The following is a 20,099-nucleotide window of genomic DNA, read 5'->3' as shown; positions in this document are numbered from 1 at the left end:
TTTGCATGCAAGAGATTCTTTTATGTAAAATCGATTCAAATAAAATGGGAATTCAAGCGTTCTAATATTTACATGAAGTGTAGTTTTCAGATTTTCTTTCTGTGTAGATAAAACAATATTTGCAAATTCGGCTGTTCTCACACAGCTGCTGGCTGTACAGCAAACTCACTGAGATAATAGTAAAAAGTGACGTTTGTTAGCTGATTCTCAGAAAAAAAAAAACAATTGCTGAATCTGATTAACAAACTGTCAAAGTTGCTGAGAGATCGGTAATATTGTTTTTTTTTACTTAGTGCTTGGCTGTGTGGATCTTGACGAAAGTTTAAAAAATGCAGGGAATTTGTGAATCCAAAATGAGAGTACCTAACAAATCTGGCGTTCGATTTGAATAAGTCCAATCTGCATAAGTATCACAGCCCACTTACGACTTATTTAAATCGAAGTTACATTTCATTACTAGTTAAAGCGAAAAATGCCAGCGGACGTTTCGCCCCGTAGAATTTTCCAACACATAAAATTTACAGTTTTTTTTTTCAATTCAGAGAGTTTGAACAATAGAGTGTTAGTGATAAATCCTCGTGAGTAAAAGAGGCGCGAAATTTATCACCAATTGTTCACCACATGAAAAGTCTTTCAAAATCATTTCCATTTTCTCTCCCATTTTTTTTCATTTCTTCTCACCAACGTGAACATAGTTTAGAACAAGTTTAGAAAAGTATGACTTTTTGATTTTTTTATATTCGACAAATAGGTCACTTACATCTAGAATCCTCACTTATTTATTTGATTCGGTAAATTTGCGTCACGCGTACCAAAATTTAACGTCTTTTATACAAAATAGTAAACTTTCCTCCAAAATAGATTGTGCAGGCATTCCCTTATAGAACACGACGGTTTGGAACGTTCGTACCCCAAACAGTCCCAATAATCGTCCGTTTTTGCCATCACACTTGACTTTACAGTCAAATGTGTTAAAAGTGGCAGATTGGCACCTGCTTTTTTGGCTGGCTCGCTCGCATTTCATTTTCGCTCTCTTCCTTTTTTGCAACGATGGCAGCAAGACGTCTCATCAAAAATGGAGTAGTGTGTGTGTGATAGCAAGGAGACTCGATTTGCGTTTAAAATTGGGTGTCGAATTCAGTGGCCAAAAGTCACAGAAGACACTCATGAAATAGATTAGAATGACCACGTTTGCATAAATGGAACATTTTGCCCAACTTTCCCCAACCTCACAAAGATCAACTTCATCTCATTCGATTTCTCCACACCCGAGTTCAGTACGAGAAAGAGAGGGGCGTAAACTGAAACACGCAATACGAATAGAACGGGACAAGGGATTTCGCCAGGGGCGAAAATTGGAAACTTAAAATTTAGTGCTCTAATTTTCGCCACCTATAAAAATAGCTAAAAATTGATACGTTTTATCAATTTAGCTGAATTAACAATCTGCTGTGTATTCCTAAGCCTTGTATGATTTTCAATATTCATTATTTTGGGTTGGAAGAGTTGATTTTGTAAGTCTTCCCAGGTTCTGATTATCGCTACTGTTTGCATTGCGTTGAAAAAAACATACATCATTGTCATGACTATTTCACAATTGCTAATTCGATAGATTAAGTTATTGGTTTTGTGAAATATCATTAGTGCACAAAATTGTAACTACGGAGACTTATGGGGCTGCTCCGCAGCCACAGTGGCTCCCAATTACTCCCGGGACAAGCTCAGTAGCAAGAGACCCCTCGAGCTGGGTCTCAGGGCCGGCATGCTACTCGGTAATCGGAGGGGCTTCGCGGACAAAGTATGAAAAGCAAGAAGATTCACATTTCTAAAACAATTTATTAAAACTCCTAGTGTGTCGTGTGGGTGTTGTTCTGGATTATAAAGTGTATTAATTTGTTAAGTGTGGCCTAATCTAGATCGTACCGGTACATACCGCTGCCGTGGGTTTTTGTAGGTGCGATGGCCGACACAGTGACTTGGATCCTCCTGTGTGGCCGGAACTCTCGCCGGAATGGCGAATGATGGCGGTGTTTCGGCCCGGTACTTGGCCGACGGGACCAGCAGGCATAGCTGGGTGGTGTTTAGGTGGCAGGCGTCTTCCTTCATTGTCGGGATCGGCACGGCCCAGGACGGGACCGGAACGACCGTGCCGAGAAGGGTCGCTCCTTGGCAATTAAGGCCAACGGCCTGAGGGAATCGTCCTGAATGGGACGATGGCGGTTCCTTAGCGATTAGGCTCAGAAGCCATATTGACTTCCGAGCCGCCGTGTGTTGACCGTTCTATTAAAACGGATAGGAGGTCCTAGTAAAGGATATGAAACGGTTTCCGTCAGGGTGGTCAAAAGGTATTTGCTAGACCTAATTACCTGAACGGAGGCAGCTCCCTTGTCCTGCCCCTATTCAAGGGGGGGGGGGGGTGTGTGACACTGCACTATTATCGGTCTGAACACACGGACGCCTTGATAATTTCTGACCAATCTTCTTTATCGGAAGATGGCCGCGCCCATTGGCACTCATCTCATTGCCTATTCCCTCAGCACATGCCATCTTTGTACCCTTTTATGCGAACTTATATATGTCCCTTCAGCAATGTTTTCTGATTAATAGCGGTGAGTTCTCGCTAGGGTGTGATCTACTGTAATAATTTATTGTAAAAACGTGAATTTTCTACAGAAACAACCACTCATACAAACAAAAATCTAAAAATTGGAACCAACCGGTTACAAAATTGATTTTTATTTGCTCTCTCAGATACGTTGAAAAGCAAGCAACAATCTACCCAATTAATCATAAAAACTACGAATGTTTTATTTGGGGGCGAAAATTAGGGAGGAGGCGAAGACTAGTGCTTTTACCCTAATGCTATCGATTGATTGATTTGTCTTTATTAAAGAGACTTTCAGCCCTTGGCTGGTTCGTCTCTCGTTGTAATGCTATTTAAACTTGTTGTTTGTTATTGTATTTTTCGTTAATCTTGTGTTTGCTTCGTCAAAACTAGTTAGTCAGCTACAGTAATCTGTGTGATAAATCCGGGCGAAGATGAAATAAACTAAAAAACTGAATTCCTCTATGAGTTCTTTTAGAAAATCCTCAACGAATTTCGGAAATTTATCCAGGTTTCTTCAGAAATTCTTCTAAGGACTGTATCGGAAATTAACTATAAACATTCAAAATGCTCTATCTCGAAGCACGGTTGATCTTTTTATTCCGGTTCTTCTATGAAATCTTCACAAAATAGTTACTTTTAGAACAGCTTGAAGAAATTTTGAATTTTTTTAGTATTATTGAAAATATGGTTGTCATACCAAAATATGGTTGTATACCACACAAAATAACAATCTGTACAAACTGCATTTTCTTATTTTTTAACGTTTCAATAATTTGTAGCGAAAAAAAAAATGTTCGGAGAAAAATCTGGAAAATAATGATAAATACTAGCAGTTATATACACATAACTAGGGACAATGGAAATTCGCGGCAAAATTTATCAAATTTCGCGGGTCAACATTGATAATTTCGCGATGATTTCGCGGCACCGTATTTTTGACCGTATCGTTGAAGAAAATACCAACTTTGCATGCAAAATTAATAATTCACTTGGGTTTTGTGAGGCATAATCGTAAATTTACAGAGAAAGACACAAATTTGATAGAAAATCAGAAAAGAAGTAGATGAAAAATGCATTAAACTTTGATTTTGCAGATTCGGAATCGTAAATTTTATGTTTCAACATTTACAATTGGCAGAATTTTGAGGTTATTTCCCAAATTTTCTCAGATTTCGCATCATTTCGCGGGATTTCTTAAATTTCGCGAACATTGTCCAATTTCGCGGATTTCGCGGCTTCCGCGAAATCGCGAATTTCCATTGTCCCTACACATAACATATAACTCAATACCGACTTTTAAAATTCTTATTTTGGTTGGAAAAACCTCCAACATATGATCGATCCAAAAAAAAACAACTACTTTTTGGTCGAACCTGGACGCTCTGTTTTAAATATCTTCAGAGGTTATAAAATTCCGTTCTCTGGTAAAACTCCGGTAAACTACCAATAGATTTAAATACATACCCAATCAAAAAAATGCAAATTTGCAACTTAATGTTTTTTTTTTATTTGCGTAATCGTTCTTTTAAGACGCATAAAAAAAATTCCTCGAAAAATGGTCTTTTATTCATTTTTAAGAATTGCCCTAAACTGCGGAGGGAATATTTCTTGATAAGAATAATTTTCCTATATCATGAGCATTCTGGAAAAGAATATATCAGCGCAAAAATAAGAGAAAAAATTGAATATTTTCCCACAGTTTTCGCAATTTTTAATTTTTAGGAGGTGTCCAAAATTTTAAAAACATTTGTGCAGTCTTTGAGATAAAAGTTCAAGTTAAAAGATTCTTTTTTGAAAATCAGAACTGCCATTCTTTATTTAATAGATTTATATAGTATCTCCAAAAATAAAGTTATGTTTATTTCGAACAGATTATTTTTCAGGCAATTGTGAACGTTTATAGTTAATTTCCGATACAGTCCTTAGGTATTCGTATACGTACTCATTTATGAACTATTCCTTTAAAAATTTCCCCACGGACTCCATAGAAAATTTCTTCATGTGTTTGCTTAGAAATTCCTGCCAGATTTCCTCCACGGATACCACTCTTAACTTCGGGGTTTTTCCAAAAATTCATTCAGATTATTTAGATACATTTTCCAGAAATTTCACTAAGAACTTGTTAAGAAAAATATCAAGAGAATATTTTTGGAATCTGTACCAAGATTTATCCTGGTGTTTTTTTGCTAGATGTTCCTCCGAGATTTCTTTCAGATATTTTAATATTTCATATAGAAATTTAACTAAAGATTTCCTGGAATTCTTCTAATAAAATCTCGAGAGATTCTTGTAAAGATTTCACCTGCGGCTTCCAAAGAGTTTATCCAGTTAATACGATCATAAATTCTTGTTGGAATTCCTTCTAGAACTTCCCTGGGATTTATTCAGTTATTCTATCAGGGATTCTTTCAAGGATATTTCCAGAGATTTCTACAGGAATTTATTTAGAGCGAAAAATTCAATAAGTAACGTTCGCTCGACATGAATCTCTGAAGAAGTACCACCGATCGAAAGAACCCAAAATACCACCGAGCAACATTTAACAGATGACAACCACGATCAAGGGATAGTAGTATTCATCTAAAAACCATTACCTAGCCGTTCAACTCGAGAACGCATGGCAAGAAGATCGTCGTTGTGATTGTGTTGCTCAACAATGACCCTCTGTTAAATTCAATTTCTGTTCTATTTCTCTCGCTGGCTTACGTATCTATCCACCGTATTCTTTCATTATTTTCCTTACTCCCTCTTACTTCGAGTAGTACTCATATCACCAAAAAATCCAATTAAAATTAATTATGATATATGCTAAGCGTCGGTAAGTGTCATCAGCCAAACAGAACAACACTGTATTCAAGGTTACAAGTACAACACTGTATTTAAGGTTACAAGTACACATTGTCAAATATTTGACAATGAATGAACTGAAGGGCCTACATTTGTTTGGAGCTAGTCTAGTCTAGTCTAGTCTACACATACACAGCCATTCATTGAGAAAATCTTGGAAAATTATATTCGACTACTACTACCATTTTTCTTGTCATTATCAATACTTGCAAGGTTTCGGAGATGTATTATAAGTATTGAAGCAGCCATGCCTAATGTGCAGCGTCATTGAATAAACTTCACTGAAAAAATAGTTGATTATTCTGACTTTGAGCTACAATTTACTCACTTACTTTCAGTCCTGAGAACCCATGATGGCATCGACGATAAAGTACCGCGTTGGAGATCAAATTGTGAGGCATGCATGGATTATATACCGGCATCTATTGATGAAGAGAACGGTTCTGAGTGTTCTCCACTGATACGTACCAAGTTTCACTGGCGTAAAGCAGCACAGATTTCACGTTCGTGTAGAAAATTCGAATTTTGGTGCGTCGACTAATCTGATTGTTTTCTCGAACATTTCTAAAACACGCAAAGGCAGCCTTCGCCTTCTCGATCGATTTTTTTTAATAAAAAGAAATTGACAAAAAATCTTGATCCGTGCACCTTTGTTGACCATACGCCGCCATTTGGCTACCAAGATACATATTTGAAGCTTTCAAAATTCCTTACCGCTTGCCAAGCTATATACCGTGTATACTGTGCAGTACACACTTAAATTCAGAAATTGATCTCGGTAAACGGTTCACCGAGAATCCAACAACTGATATCTCGGTAAAATATTTACTGATTCCTGGTAAATTTTTTACCGAGATTCTGGTAAACCATTACCGAGTCTCGGTGAACTTTGCCGAGATCTCGGTAAAAAGTTGGATTACCGAGATCTCGGCAAAGTTTTAACGACATCTCGGTAAAACTTTTACCGAGATTCAGTAAAAATTATTACTGGATTTTTGGCAATCCGTTTGCTGAGGTCGGCGATTTAATTTAACCCACCATCAGTCGCATCAAAAAAAGTTACACGAGCGGTCGCGTCGTGTACTCAGTACACGGCATACGCTTTCAATTATGGTTAATATGCTTTACTAGATACAATGTTGGTGTTTTCGGCAAAAATGTCGAACTGGATAATGGGCGTCTGATAGTGGACATGTGGAACCGGTCAACACGATCTGGTCCTGTTCCGGGTGTCGGAATGGCCCTCGCGGGAACCTGTTTCGTGGACATTCCAGTTATGGCACCAAAACTAGGCATGCGACGGCTCTATCTTCATGATTTTTCATGTACATCATCTTAGTAACCGTGGAAAGTACCAGTGCCCTTCCTTGACCAACTCGTGGCCACCGGAATGTGCCTTGGAAGAACCTGTTTCGAGGACATTTTGACCATGACACCAAAACTAGGCATGCGACGGCTTTATCTTCATGATTTTCCATATCAATCATCTTAGTAACCATGAAAATGACTAGTGACCTCCCTGGCCGTCCCGTGGCCACCGGAATGTACCCTGGAGGAACCTGTTACAAGGACATTTTGACCATGACGCCAGAACTAGGCATGCGACGACTTTATCTTCATGATTTTTCATATCCATCATCTTAGTAATAATGAAAATGATCAGTGACGTCCCTGGCCAACCCGTGGCCACAGGAATGTACCCTGGAGGAACCTGTTTCGAGGACATTTTGACCATGACGCCAAAACTAGGCATGTGACGGCTCTATCTTCATGGTTTTCCATATCCATCATCTTAGTAACCATGAAAATGACCAGTGGCCTCCCTGACCAACCCGTGGCTACCGGAATGTACCCTGGAGGAACCTGTTTCGAGGACATTTTGACCATGACACCAAAACTAGGCATGCGACGGCTCTATCTTCATGATTTTCCATATCAATCATCTTAATAACCATGAAAAGGACCAGTGACCTCCCTGGCCAACCCGTGGCCACCGGAATGTGCCCTGGAGGAACCTGTTTCGGCTTTGACGCTAAAACTAGGCTTGCGACGTCTTTATCTTCATGATTTTCCATATTCATCATCTTAGTAACCATGAAAAGGACCAGTGACCTCCCTGGCCATCCCGTGGCCACTGGAATGTACCCTGGAGGAACCTGTTTTGAGAACAATTTTGACCAAGGCGCCAAAACTAGGCATGCAATGGATCTATCTTTTTGATGTTATATATCTTGGGTAAATCGCCAATTGTTACACACCTTGAAAACTCGCCAATTGTTGCACATCCAAGAAAAGCATGGAGTGTGCAACAATTAACGAGTTTTTAAGGTATGCAATAATTGGCGATTTAGTAACCGTGAAAAAGACCAGCGCTCACGGTTCCTACTCTATATGAGGGCGGTCATACATATAATTTTCACTTATTGCATGATGGATCTGTTAATTTGATGTATACTTGCCTCCAAAAAGCGTTTTTTGTATTGTTTATAAAAAATGGGTTCAATCTAATTTTTAGTTTTGTAATTCTCGAATAGAAAGAAATAAAAAATAGTTTTTGTAGTTTTGATTACCAAATGATTTGCATACAGTCATACCTTGGTATAACGTAGCCTCGATATTAAGGAACTTAATATTACGTAACTCTCTCTCTCTCTCTCTTCTTGGCCTAACTTCCTCAGTGGGACAAAGCCTGCTTCTCAGCTTAGTGTTCAATGAGCACTTCCACAGTTTTTAACTGAGAGCTTCCTCTGCCAATGACCATTTTGCATGCGTATATCGTATGGCAGGCACGAAGATACTCTATGCCCAAGAAAGTCAAGGAAATTTCCTTTACGAAAAGATCCTGGACCGACCGGGAATCCAACCCGTCACCCTCAGCATGGTCATGCTGAATACCCGTGCGTTTACCGCCTCGGCTATATGGGCCTAATATTACGTAACCTTCACCTCAATATAAGTGGAAATGGCAATTATGCGACTGAATCAAGGTTATACCAGTATAATCTTAATTTGATTCTATAATTGCTCATTTCCATTTTAAATCAACCTTAAGTTTGCATGTAAATTATGATTGCTCTAAATACACCGTATAGCTGCATGCAATAAGGCTTCAGCACCGTGGTTACTTGGGATGGCACACCATTTTGACGTTTGGCGGTGCGATAACTCCAAATTTGTTGCACTTACCTGACTTACAGATAAAAAGCATTGCAGTTAAACCGTTCGCACCGACTGAACGTCTACTGCAGTATACTGTACTTATTCTTGACATATCATTCCTACTGAAGCATACCTAGCCTGGTAAAATTTTAGATCCCTGGTAAAATTTTAGAAGAGAGTTCAAAATGTGCAGAATAAGTTCCAGCAAATTCTAGCAAATACTTTTTGAGCAGGAATAGTTAAAGTATTAGAGCATTGCAGGTATGACTGGGAGAATCCCAGTAGAAATGTTTAAGGGAATGGCAGGATGAATCCTTGCAAATATCCCTGGAATCCCATGGGGAATCCTAGAGAAACACCAGGGAAAATTCCCGGAGGAATCATATCGAGAACTTTTGGAGTAATTTCAAAGCCATTTTTAGAGAAATTCTAGCAGATTTAAGCCAGTAGGAGTAAATGGAAAAGTTTGAATCCTTGGAGGAAAAAAAACTCTAGAGGAACTCCTTCAAGAATTTCAGGATAAACCACAGAAGGTATTTCATTAAGAAACTCCTGGGTGAATTTCCGAGTGAATTTTGGAGGAATCCCAAGAGGGTCGGAAATTTTGCATTTTCCACTTCTGTGAATGAAATGGTGTACACTCCAACGCAACCTGCTAGGGGATTTACTTATAATCACATGAACAGATAATATTTGACGCTTGAGCAGTTCGAGATGTAAAAATGGAAAAGAATCTTGTTTTATGCGATATTGGTTTAAATAGTTGGAAAGGTATGCTATAAAATTGACTGTTGAAGATAGGTATATAAAATACAACGATCAAAAAACATGTAAGAAAGGCTGAAATCATTATTGGGTGAATAATATAATTTTTGTTGTTACGTTATATCGAGGTATGACTGTATACTAATATTAGTTTGGGCGATCCATGGTACTCACAGCTGCTTAAGAATAGTGAAATGTTATGTATAGAGAGGGTAAAAGCTGTCAGTTTTCAGTGCATTAAAGGTACGACTCTTAAGTGACTAATCTAGTCGCAAACGGTCGCAGCTGAACTCGTCAGTAAATTATTGTTTTATATTATAGGGAAGCTTTACAAAAGAACGTCCGAAGTGATCGTAAGGGGAATCATTTTTCCGGCTTGTTTAAAATTTTCAGTTTTTTAGACTTAGTTGAAGAATCATAAGCGAGTCACACTTATTCAAATAAGATGATAAAGTATAGCATCTAAATTTTACATTCACATTATTTTCAATCATATAAGAATCGAACACAATCAACTAAATACATGCTGAATGGTAGAGTGAGGAATGCAAACGACTGAAATTTTTAAAAAAATCAATAAACTTCATGTTACCACAATGATATCACAGTTGATTGTGATCAAAGTTTTAGACCTATGGTGGAACCACTGTGCAGCGTCCTTGCATTATGAGAAGTATGCAGTTCGCAAGTTTTTTTTTTGCCTATCTGGATTTGTGGAAAGTTCAGGTAAGGAATTGCTCAAGAAATGAGGAAGGTTTTGATTTTTCTTGACTCCAGTACGGAACTGAGAAGAAACGTCAAATCAAATAGAGCTCTCTGTGTTGAATTTCTTGACCGTACCGGTAAAGAAAAAATAATGCACTGAACAGAAATTACTTGAACGATACCTAGCATAAACTCGTGGTCACCGGAACATGTCTTAGAGGACGGCTCTATCTTCATAATTTTTATATTCATTGTCTTGGTAACCGTTACCCCCCGTGGCCACTAGTGTAACAGAAAGGTCACTGGACCTATTTTGGTAACGAAGATGAAAAAATACGAAAAAAAAAACATGAAGAGCCATAGCATGCCTTGATTTGGCAACATGGGCAAAATGTGTTCGGAACAGGTTTCTTCAGGGCAAATTCCAGTGGCCAGAAGTTAACCAGAGAGGTAACTGGCACTGTTTACGATTACAAAGATGATGTACATGAAATATCATGAAGATAGAAAACCACTATAGCCACAGTTGTGAACACGTGATTATTCAGTATGAGCATGCTGATGGTGACAGGTTCGATTCGCGGTCGATAGAGGAACTTTTCGTAAAGGATTTTTTCTTGACTTCCTTCATTATAGAGTATCTTTGTGCCTGCCACACGATATACACATGCAAAATGATTATACGCAGAGGAAGCTCTCAGTTAATGACTTTGGAAGTGCTCATAGAACACTAAGCTGAGAATCAGGCTTCGCCCCAGTACGGACGTTACACAAAAAAGGAAAAAATGAAGATCATGGAGATAGAGCCCTTGCATGGCTGGTAGCCACGGGTTAACCAGAGAGGACACTCACAGTTTTTATGGTTACAAAGATGATGGATATGGAAAATCATGAAAATAGAGCTGTCGCATACCTCGTTTTGTCGTCATGGTCAAAATGTCATCGAAACAGGTTAATCCAGGGCACATTCCTGTGGCCACGGGTTGGTCAGGGAAATCACTGATCATTTTCATTATTAAAAATCATGAAGATAAAGACGTTGCATGCCTAGTTTTGGCGTTAAAGCCGAAACAGGTTCCTCCAGGGCATATTCCGGTGGCCACGGGTTGGCCAGGGAGGTCACTAGTCATTTTCATGGTTACTAAGATGATTGATATGGAAAATCATGAAGATAGAGCCGTCGCATGCCTAGTTTTGGTGTCATGGTCAAAATGTCCTCGAAACAGGTTCCTCCAGGGTACATTCCGGTAGCCACGGGTTGGCCAGGGAGGTTACTGGTCATTTTCATGGTTACTAAAATGATGGATATGGAAAATCATGAAGATAGAACCGTCGCATGCCTAGTTTTGGCGTCATGGTCAAAATGTCATCGAAACAGGTTCCTCCAGGGTACATTCCTGTGGCCACGGGTTGGCCAGGGAGGTCACTGATCATTTTCATTATTACTTAGATGATGGATATGAAAAATCATGAAGATAAAGTCGTCGCATGCCTAGTTCTGGCGTCATGGTCAAAATGTCCTTGTAACAGGTTCCTCCAGGGTACATTCCGGTGGCCACGGGACGGCCAGGGAGGTCACTAGTCATTTTCATGGTTACTAAGATGATTGATATGGAAAATCATGAAGATAGAGCCGTCGCATGCCTAGTTTTGGTGTCATGGTCAAAATGTCCTCGAAACAGGTTCCTTCAGGGCACATTCCGGTGGCCACGAGTTGGCCAAGGAAGGGCACTGGTACTTTCCACGGTTACTAAGATGATGTACATGAAAAATCATGAAGATAGAGCCGTCGCATGCCTAGTTTTGGTGCCATAACTGAAATGTCCACGAAACAGGTTCTCGCGAGGGCCATTCCGACACCCGGGACAGGACCAGATCGTGTTGACCGGTTCCACATGTCCACTATCAGACGCCCATTATCCAGTTGGACATTTTTTCCGAAGACACCAACATTGTATCTAGTAAAGCATATAAACCATAATTGAAAGCGTATGCCGTGTACTGAGTACACGACGCGACCACTCGTGTAGATAACGGTCTGGTTCAAAAAAAAATTACACCAGCGGTCGCGCCGGTGTACTGAGTACACATTCAAAATGTGAGGTTTGAATTACGTATTTTTCGAGCACTTTCCGTGCATTTTTTCGTCTTTTTTCTGCCTTACTAACAAGAAGAAGAGTGGATCTTGGAATAGGACCAACACCCGGTTCAATTTGGTGCGAAATTCGATTATTTTTTTGCACTTTTCTGAGACGCGTGTACTCAGTACACGCAAGCGACTGATGGTGGGTTAAGTGTGTATACTGCGAAGCAGGAAAGTTTGACCGTGTTTACATTTAACGATTTGGTCTTGTTGCTACAACAGAGTATATTTTTTAATAATTGAAATCAACTTATGTTAATCATGATTTCCAATCAAATCATTCAATAAATAGCTTTTACCGAAATATTTTTCTTAGAAAGATTGTTAAATTCTGTCAACGAAGAATCGTTCCGCAAGCCCCATAATAGCGCAACACATAACGTGCTGATGCCCTCAAAGTGATTCTCGGACATGCCTCGTTCCAATCGGGCAAATAGCATGTACCTTCATACCACCTATAGGAAGGTAGGTAGTAAGCAGTGTGCTATTCCGCTTCGGTTCGCTGCATTTTCATGGGAAATGAATTCCGGCCTTTCCCTGTTTTCTATGCGGGTCTGCTGCGGGCATCAGCAGGCGGCACCACAAACATATCTTGAGTTCTTCCTTTTGTGCCGCTGCTCGCTCCTCCACTTCAGATTTTTTTTTACGACATTATTAAGGAAATAGTTTTGTACCGTCATCAGCAACGGTTCTACTCTTTGAACTGCGAGTGGAAAGTTCATCGCGTATAATGATCACCTTTCACTCTGCCCTACGCGTGGTGCTGTTACCCTAGAGATCACGATGATGATGATGATGATGACGAGCAATGATTGAAGAAGCAAGCTCCACTTCCGAGATTTCCACGATGATGGTCCTTCGCGCCGCGTCAAGGCGAAGGCGATGTAAAATGCGTAATGGGTGGTTCAAAATGGAAACACATTACAGACCGTCAGCCGCGCACCACCGTCTCTCTTTATGGGGGTCATGAATGTGTTTGTGTCAGTGGAAACAGGTTGGATGCGCGGTTTTGGTTTTACGATCGGCCACGATAAGGGCACTAGTTCGTTTCAAGATTAATTATTTTAAAGAAAAGCTGTAAATTTACTGCACTTAAGAAGTACATCGCGAGGAAACGATCATTTCAACATAAACATAACGGGATTTGGAATACTCTGCCCTCAATGTGGCCGACTTAGCGATACGTCTTGTTCTTTTTTTACGAAACGTACAACCTGAACAGCGTCTGCTTCTCATCAGTGTTTTTTGAGAAAATCCACAATTACATATTGAGAAAGGTCCATGGATGTGCGTCTCCAGTTCCGCATTCTGCGAAGGGTCCACTTGATCGACCCACTTAGTTTACTACGAATCATGTCTTCTTAAATCTGCCGGATTACTCTCGAGAACCAGCATAATCGGATTGCTATCCGACATCCTGATGACGTGACCCACCCACCGTAGCCTCCCGATTTTCGCGGTGTAGACGATGGTTGGTTCTCTCAACAGTTGATGCAGTTCGTGGTTCATTCGCCTTCTCCAATTCCCGTCTTCTATCTGCACTCCGCCGTAGATGGTACGCAACATCTTCAGTTCGAAAACTCCAGATTGGTCTGGTCATCTGCACGTTGAGCGTTTGTAGCGTTTTGTAGATGCATAGTTCTTCGTGTGGCGGCGAACTTTGTTCGATCGTAGAATTCTGCGGAGTCCAAAGTAAGCTCGATTTCCTGCCACAATGCGTCTCTGAATTTCTCTGTTGGTGTCGTTGCAGGCGGTCACCAGTGAGCCCAAGTACACGAATTTTTCAATCGCCTCGATTTCCTCACCGTCGATTTAAATTCGGGGCGGCGCTGTAACCTCTATGAGATTCAAAGGGACTTGAACAGTGACCCTGATACTTGAACTACGCACATCACTCGATCCATCGTCGCCCTGATCAATCGTGTCAGTTTATCTGGAAATCCATATTCGTACATATTCTGCGATTGCTGATCTCGATCGTGTGGGTGTGGGCACGTTGTGTTTGCGGTATTTCTACAACACCTGGCGGGTGGCGACCATCGATGATAGACGGCGGCATGAAATTTGAGAGAATAAACACTTTGTTGGCAGCGTTCAGTAGTGTGATCGCGCAATAGTTTCCGCAATCCAACTTGTCGCCCTATTTGTAGATGGGACACACGATACCTCCGGTAATATTCCCTCCTCCCAACTCTTTGTAATGATCCAATGCTTCTTCTCCGTTTTGGTAGTTGATCTGCTTCAGCGGCTTTGTTGTTTTTCAATCAGCCAGCCTGCTCCTCAATCTCTTGGAGGCTAGGAGCTAGAAATCTTTCATCCTGCGTACGTACTCCCAGATCAGTTACCTCGCCACCTTCGGTGCTTTCAACGTCGCCAGTGAGGTGCTCATCGTAATGCTGTCGCTATCTCTCGACCACCTCACGCTCGCTGGAGAGAAGATTCCCGTGATTGTCTCGGCACATGTCAGTTTGTGGCACAAACTCTGCGCGAATGGTTCAGCTAGGTACTCGTAGAACTTGAGTGTCCTTAGCGTGGTACAACTCTTCGTTCTTCCTGCTGGTGCTTCTTCCTCCGGAGGACTGAGTTCTGCCTGTTCCACGCCTGTCTATAACGTGCCTCATTCACAACAATTAAAACAATACACACTAAATAACAGGATTCCACGTCATTTGTCGCATACAGTCAGGTCTCCCTTCTTGGGACCCTTCGCTTGGACGCCTTGCACCCAGTCGGCCAGAAAAGTAGTGGTGTCTCAGATATTAAACAACCCCCCCCCCCTTACCGACGCTTCATACACTAGGCGCCCCTCCGCCTTTTGCCGAAATCGGGAAAACCCCTCCCTTGGCGCCACTTCTGTGCACGGGCCTGGATCCCAGTATACAGGGTCAAATACACTATTTTACAAAATAAAATGAAAGTCGTGAACTTCTGTCAGCGACCAAAATTTTTGAAGCACAATTTAGCGCTGATTTCGAAACCGACCTTCAAAAAATTTTAAGTAGAACAGTTTTTGAGTTTTAGCTCAATATCGAGTTTTACAACTTTTAAAAATATGGAATTTGCTAAAATTCAAATATCTTGCGTTTTGTTCAACCAATTTTAAATCTTTTTCCATAAATTGAAAGCTGAATATAACACCATTCGATCATCTGAATGCAGGTTTTGCGTCAGATTGGTGAAATTCAAGATATTTGCGTTTTTTGGGGACTATCGCCTTAAAATTTAGCAAAATTTCCAAAAATATATGGAGAAATGTATTTTTTTTTTCAATAAAATAAAAACAATTTAATTTTTTTTTTCTCAACGTTTACTTAACATATTATATGTAGACGAGTTACAGTGAAAAAATCAGCTCAATCGGAGCATTGATTACGGAGAATGAGATGTGTGAAGTGAGCGACTTTGCTTAGAAATAGAACAAAAATCGATTTCAAATCAACCTTGTATGGAAAGTCGAAAAAATTTCCGCTCTACTGTAATTTTTTTCCTTCGCGTTTTTGAACTCAGGGCATGATTCTACACCAAAAATGATCATCAGCTTACCGAGTTCAAAAATGCTGTAAACTAGTACAAAAAATGCTCAAACATCTTTTCGAACCAATTTTCGTTATATTTCACCCTGTTAGGTACGATGATAAGTGGACTGAATTCTTCGACAAGTCACTACTTCCCGGATAGTTGGAAGGGTGTGTCTTCACTCAAATCGGAACACTGATCACCAGTATATTCTCGATACAACAATTTAACTGTATTATCTCGAAACTATGATCGCGTAAAACTTATTGGGTCTAGTGGTATTATTTCAAGAGAGTTCAAAACTCTAATTACCCTAGTATTTATAGGTTTCCGTAATGGTAAAACTCTGTGTTTGTCACTGTCTAGTTTGTACTTGTCTTGATTCCTCGGGACTCGTCTAATTTATAACCACAGCAAATTTACCTACTTTGTCAATACACGATAAGAAAGGGTTTACTAACTCGGTACGCCTTGAATATTCTTGCTCGTTGAATGGGAGCTTTCAACACCTTTTCGTCGTTGGCACTTCGTTGCATGGAATCTCTGGACGTCGATACGTTGCATACTCGGTACTTCATCGTATTGCTCTCTCGGGACTTCACATTTGCATTGTATTCTTATCCAATGTGGTTGCTAGCTTCGAAGTCGTTGTGCTTGATTGGCAGCAAGCTGAATCGTGATACAGATCGCTTGTATACGCCTTGGGCTGTGCGTACTGTTTCGACCCTCACGATGCTATCCTTGCCTGGGAACAGTTTTTCGATTCGACCTTAAAAGCCCCTGCTGAGAAGGAACGTTGTCTTCACGTACGATCACCAGTCAGTAGAATCGTCAGATAGCGCACATAGCGGTCTGGCGTTCAATGTTGCCTCGATTCTCGTGAGAATTCTGGTCAGCTCCTCGAAGGGCAGGGTCGCTTCACCAAGAGTTCGACAAAGATGATGCTTGAGCGATCGAACACCCGCTTCCCACAATCCGCTACCTACACGATGGCGCACATGGAGGGGATGGCCTTCTCCTCGGTAAAGTCGGGGAGCTTCCTGAGGAATAGTTGGGAGTTGAACAGTTCGTGGAATTCCTTTAGGTCGTTATTGGCTCCGACGAAATTTGTCGCATTGTCGGATATTGGCTTGGCACTTTTTCTTCGTCGAGGCACGACCCGTTGCAGGGCTCCGATGAATGCAACTGAAGTCAGGAATCCAACTAACTGCAAATGAATCGCTTTGGTTGCTTGGCACACGAACACCCAAATGTAGGACTTCACACGGATAGTAGAACGAATAGCTGGCTTCAAATACACCGGTTCACAGAAATCAACGTCGGTGTTGTAGAATGGATAGACGAGCTCTACTCGGTCCGTTGGTAGGTCGCCCATGTATTGATGCAGTGGTTTCGGTTTTTGACGGAAGCATCGTAGGCAGCTGAAGCGTTTGACGGCAGATTTGTCGCGTTCAATCCAGATTTTCTTCCGGACCATTGACAGTGTTAGCTGGTTTTCGGAATGCATATTTTCACGGCGATACTCTCGGATGATCGCCTCCGTAAACTTGTTGTATGGAGGCAGGATGTACTGCTGTTTTATGTCAACGTTGCATGTTTTGTTCCGTAGTCGTCCTCCTACTTGCAAAACGCTTTGGTCGTCGATAAAGATCAACTTTATACTTTTTATCATCTTCCCTAGTTGCAGCTGGCGAACTATCAGGGCAGGCCTCTTCTTGCACTAGCTTCACTAAAACCAGCCAAAACCTCTTACGCAAAACCCTCAAAAACATATGAAAATCATGAAATCTATCGCAAGTTTTCGCAAAATAAATCATACACCAATCGAATGCACTGGTCTTAGGCTTACAAAATCGCACAACCACATCGTGGGCGCGCACGTCCTACTATAGTTTTAGATCAATTTTGACTCAAAAATGGGTAATTTTCAAGAATATCGAAGGATAACTCATTTTTAGGCAGCTTTTTCACAACTTAAATGCCATACAGATGATCTTCACATATCTGCGAACAAAGCCTTCAAAGCAACTATTATAGTTGATGCGTTTATGAAAGCACGGGACACTGGCATAGCTGTGAATAAACATTATAGATTTTGTATGAAGGCCATAAACCACAGTCCGTTCAGGAGGCTGTCAAAAATTCAAATTTCAATGAATCGATCTGAAATTTTAGATTTCTACAGTTTTTTGAGATTTTTAGCCCTAGGCTAGTTCATCTCGGGACCCACGTTTTACTTCCCTTCCGAAGGAAGAACTCACATTTTGTGAGTTTGTCGGGAGTGGGATTCGATCCCAGGTCCTCGGCGTGATAGTCAAGTGTTCTAACCATCCCACCAGATCCACTCCCGATTTCTACAGTTGAAATATTTAGGAATCTGACAAAAATATTATATCTACGTGAAAAGCATTTTCATTTTTTAGGTTTCGACCGCCCTCGCACCACTGTGCACTGGTTCTTTGGCTTGTAGGAACTCGTGAGAATCCTCCAAAATCTTGCGTTCGGCAGCTCGTTCGGCATCAAATCCCTCGATATAATGTCTACTGGGTTGTCGTTGAAGCTTACATGACGCCACTCCATCGTAGATGTTAGCGCCTCCCTTCGTGACTCGGTTAGCCACAACTTGCTTGAGTTGCTCGGGACGGCGTGCGATCCAAGCAAGAGCGATACTTGAATTGCACCAGAGAACAGTTTTTATCGGTACGAGTATTCAAAGCGTTTAAGGTATCAGTGACAAGTTGAGCCAAGAGGTAAGCCAAGATCGTGCTTCGAAAAAAATTTAGTAGATCAGTTTTTGAGTTTATTCTGAAAATCGAGCTCTACAATTTCTAAAAATATGGAATTTACTAAAATATAAATATCTCGCGATGCGGTCAACCAATTTTCAATCTTTTTGCATAAATATAAAGTTAAATATAATATGTTTCGATCATCCGAACATAGTTTTTGTACCAAATAAATAAGATTCGAGATATTGGTGATTATGTCCTTAAATTTCAGCAAAATTTCCAATAAAATATGCACTAAAAATGATCATAAGCTTACCGAGTTTAAAAATACTGTAAACTAGTGCAATGGGTACGGCCAGTCTAATGGGATCATAAAATCTCGAGATGCTTGACAGGATTTCTCGACAGATGCTTCGCTTCTGCCTTTTCGAGGATACTGGATCAACGTTGAGCATGAAAACATCCTCATCTGGCTTTCATCTCATTCTTCAGTTGAACCGCTTGCTCTAGTGTGTCTGCACTGGTTAAAATCTTATCGATGTACGAGTCTTCAACAACAACACAATGGTTTCGGTTATCTTCTTGGGGGCCATAATATTTGAGGGAACTGCTGCTGGTTCAGAGGAACTTGGACTTGTCGAAACATTTTATCGATATCCGTTGTAAATCTTCGGAACACAGAACCTCAAAGCAATGATTTTCCGTTGCTTGATGCCGCAGATCCATCAAAAACTTTGCGGTACTTGGTTGTCCTACTGCCCCGCTTCTCTACAGCGTGGTGTGAATGAAAGTAGTTTTGACCAGGTACGATATCGTATTGGTCCAACTCGACCATATGGCCCAAGCTGATGTATTCATTAATGAAGTCGGCGTAGTCCATGGCTTGTAGTCGTTTCAACGCCATTGGCTTCGAAAGGCAAGATCCGGGACGCTCTTCTTGAATGGCAACTCAACCATGTAGCGACCATCCTCCTGCTGACGCAGTTTTGATGATTTGACGCAGTTTTTGGAATTTTGAACTGAGTTAAGGATTACCAACCAATGTACTTCAGTATTGCTAACAATGTACTGATTGACTGACCTAAGTTCAAATTGCTGTTCCTCATTAAATGGCAGTGCTATTGACCCTAAGTAGAACTAATAGCTCATGTTATTAAAGCCAACCACTAAAGCCTCCGTCTGCTAGGAAATAAGCCAGTACACGATACAGAAATTTCGTGGGAATTGACGCACCGATTTGCGTACCGACTGAGCGATTTAGCCGATGTCTTGTACATACCTGTAGATCTGCACCCAAGTCCAAGTAATCTACAAGTTCCGTACATGTACTCCACCAGCAACGATCATCACATCTTAGATTTGCCAACATTGTACACCTTCCTTCATGCCATGCCGCCTTAGCTACTTGCTAGCCAGCAGTGGCAGCCGCTGTTTGGTCTCCGTAACATAATCGTGTTATAATCATGTGAACAACCAGCTCCGAACATGGCATTCAATAGTCAGTTTTCTAACCAACTATGCGTATTAGCTGCCCGCCCGCCCGAACGTAGGAAAGCTACCAAGAAGAAAACTACGCAATTTATTTACAACTTTTTGCATGTAAAATCTCGGAGTATGCTGCGCTTTT

General features: G+C 40.8%; 1 protein-coding gene across 1 annotated transcript; it reads right to left on the bottom strand.

Annotated features, from left to right (window-relative positions):
• Window positions 1–16,725: 16,725 nt before the first annotated feature.
• On the bottom strand, window positions 16,726–17,415 carry LOC134290757 (uncharacterized). The gene has a single exon (XM_062857951.1). It carries the CDS (start codon window positions 17,413–17,415, stop codon window positions 16,726–16,728), a length of 690 nt encoding a protein of 229 aa, XP_062713935.1.
• Window positions 17,416–20,099: the final 2,684 nt, after the last annotated feature.

The sequence above is a fragment of the Aedes albopictus genome, chromosome 3 (genome assembly GCF_035046485.1).
Source record: "Aedes albopictus strain Foshan chromosome 3, AalbF5, whole genome shotgun sequence".
Classification (NCBI taxonomy): Eukaryota; Metazoa; Arthropoda; class Insecta; order Diptera; family Culicidae; genus Aedes; species Aedes albopictus.
The sequence above is the reverse complement of the archived record's forward strand: the minus strand, read 5'-3'. Positions and strand labels throughout refer to the sequence as shown.

Coding starts and splice junctions, on each gene's coding strand:
- LOC134290757 (XM_062857951.1), bottom strand. CDS start 17,415: ATGATAAAAAGTATAAAGTTGATCTTTATCGACGACCAAAGCGTTTTG.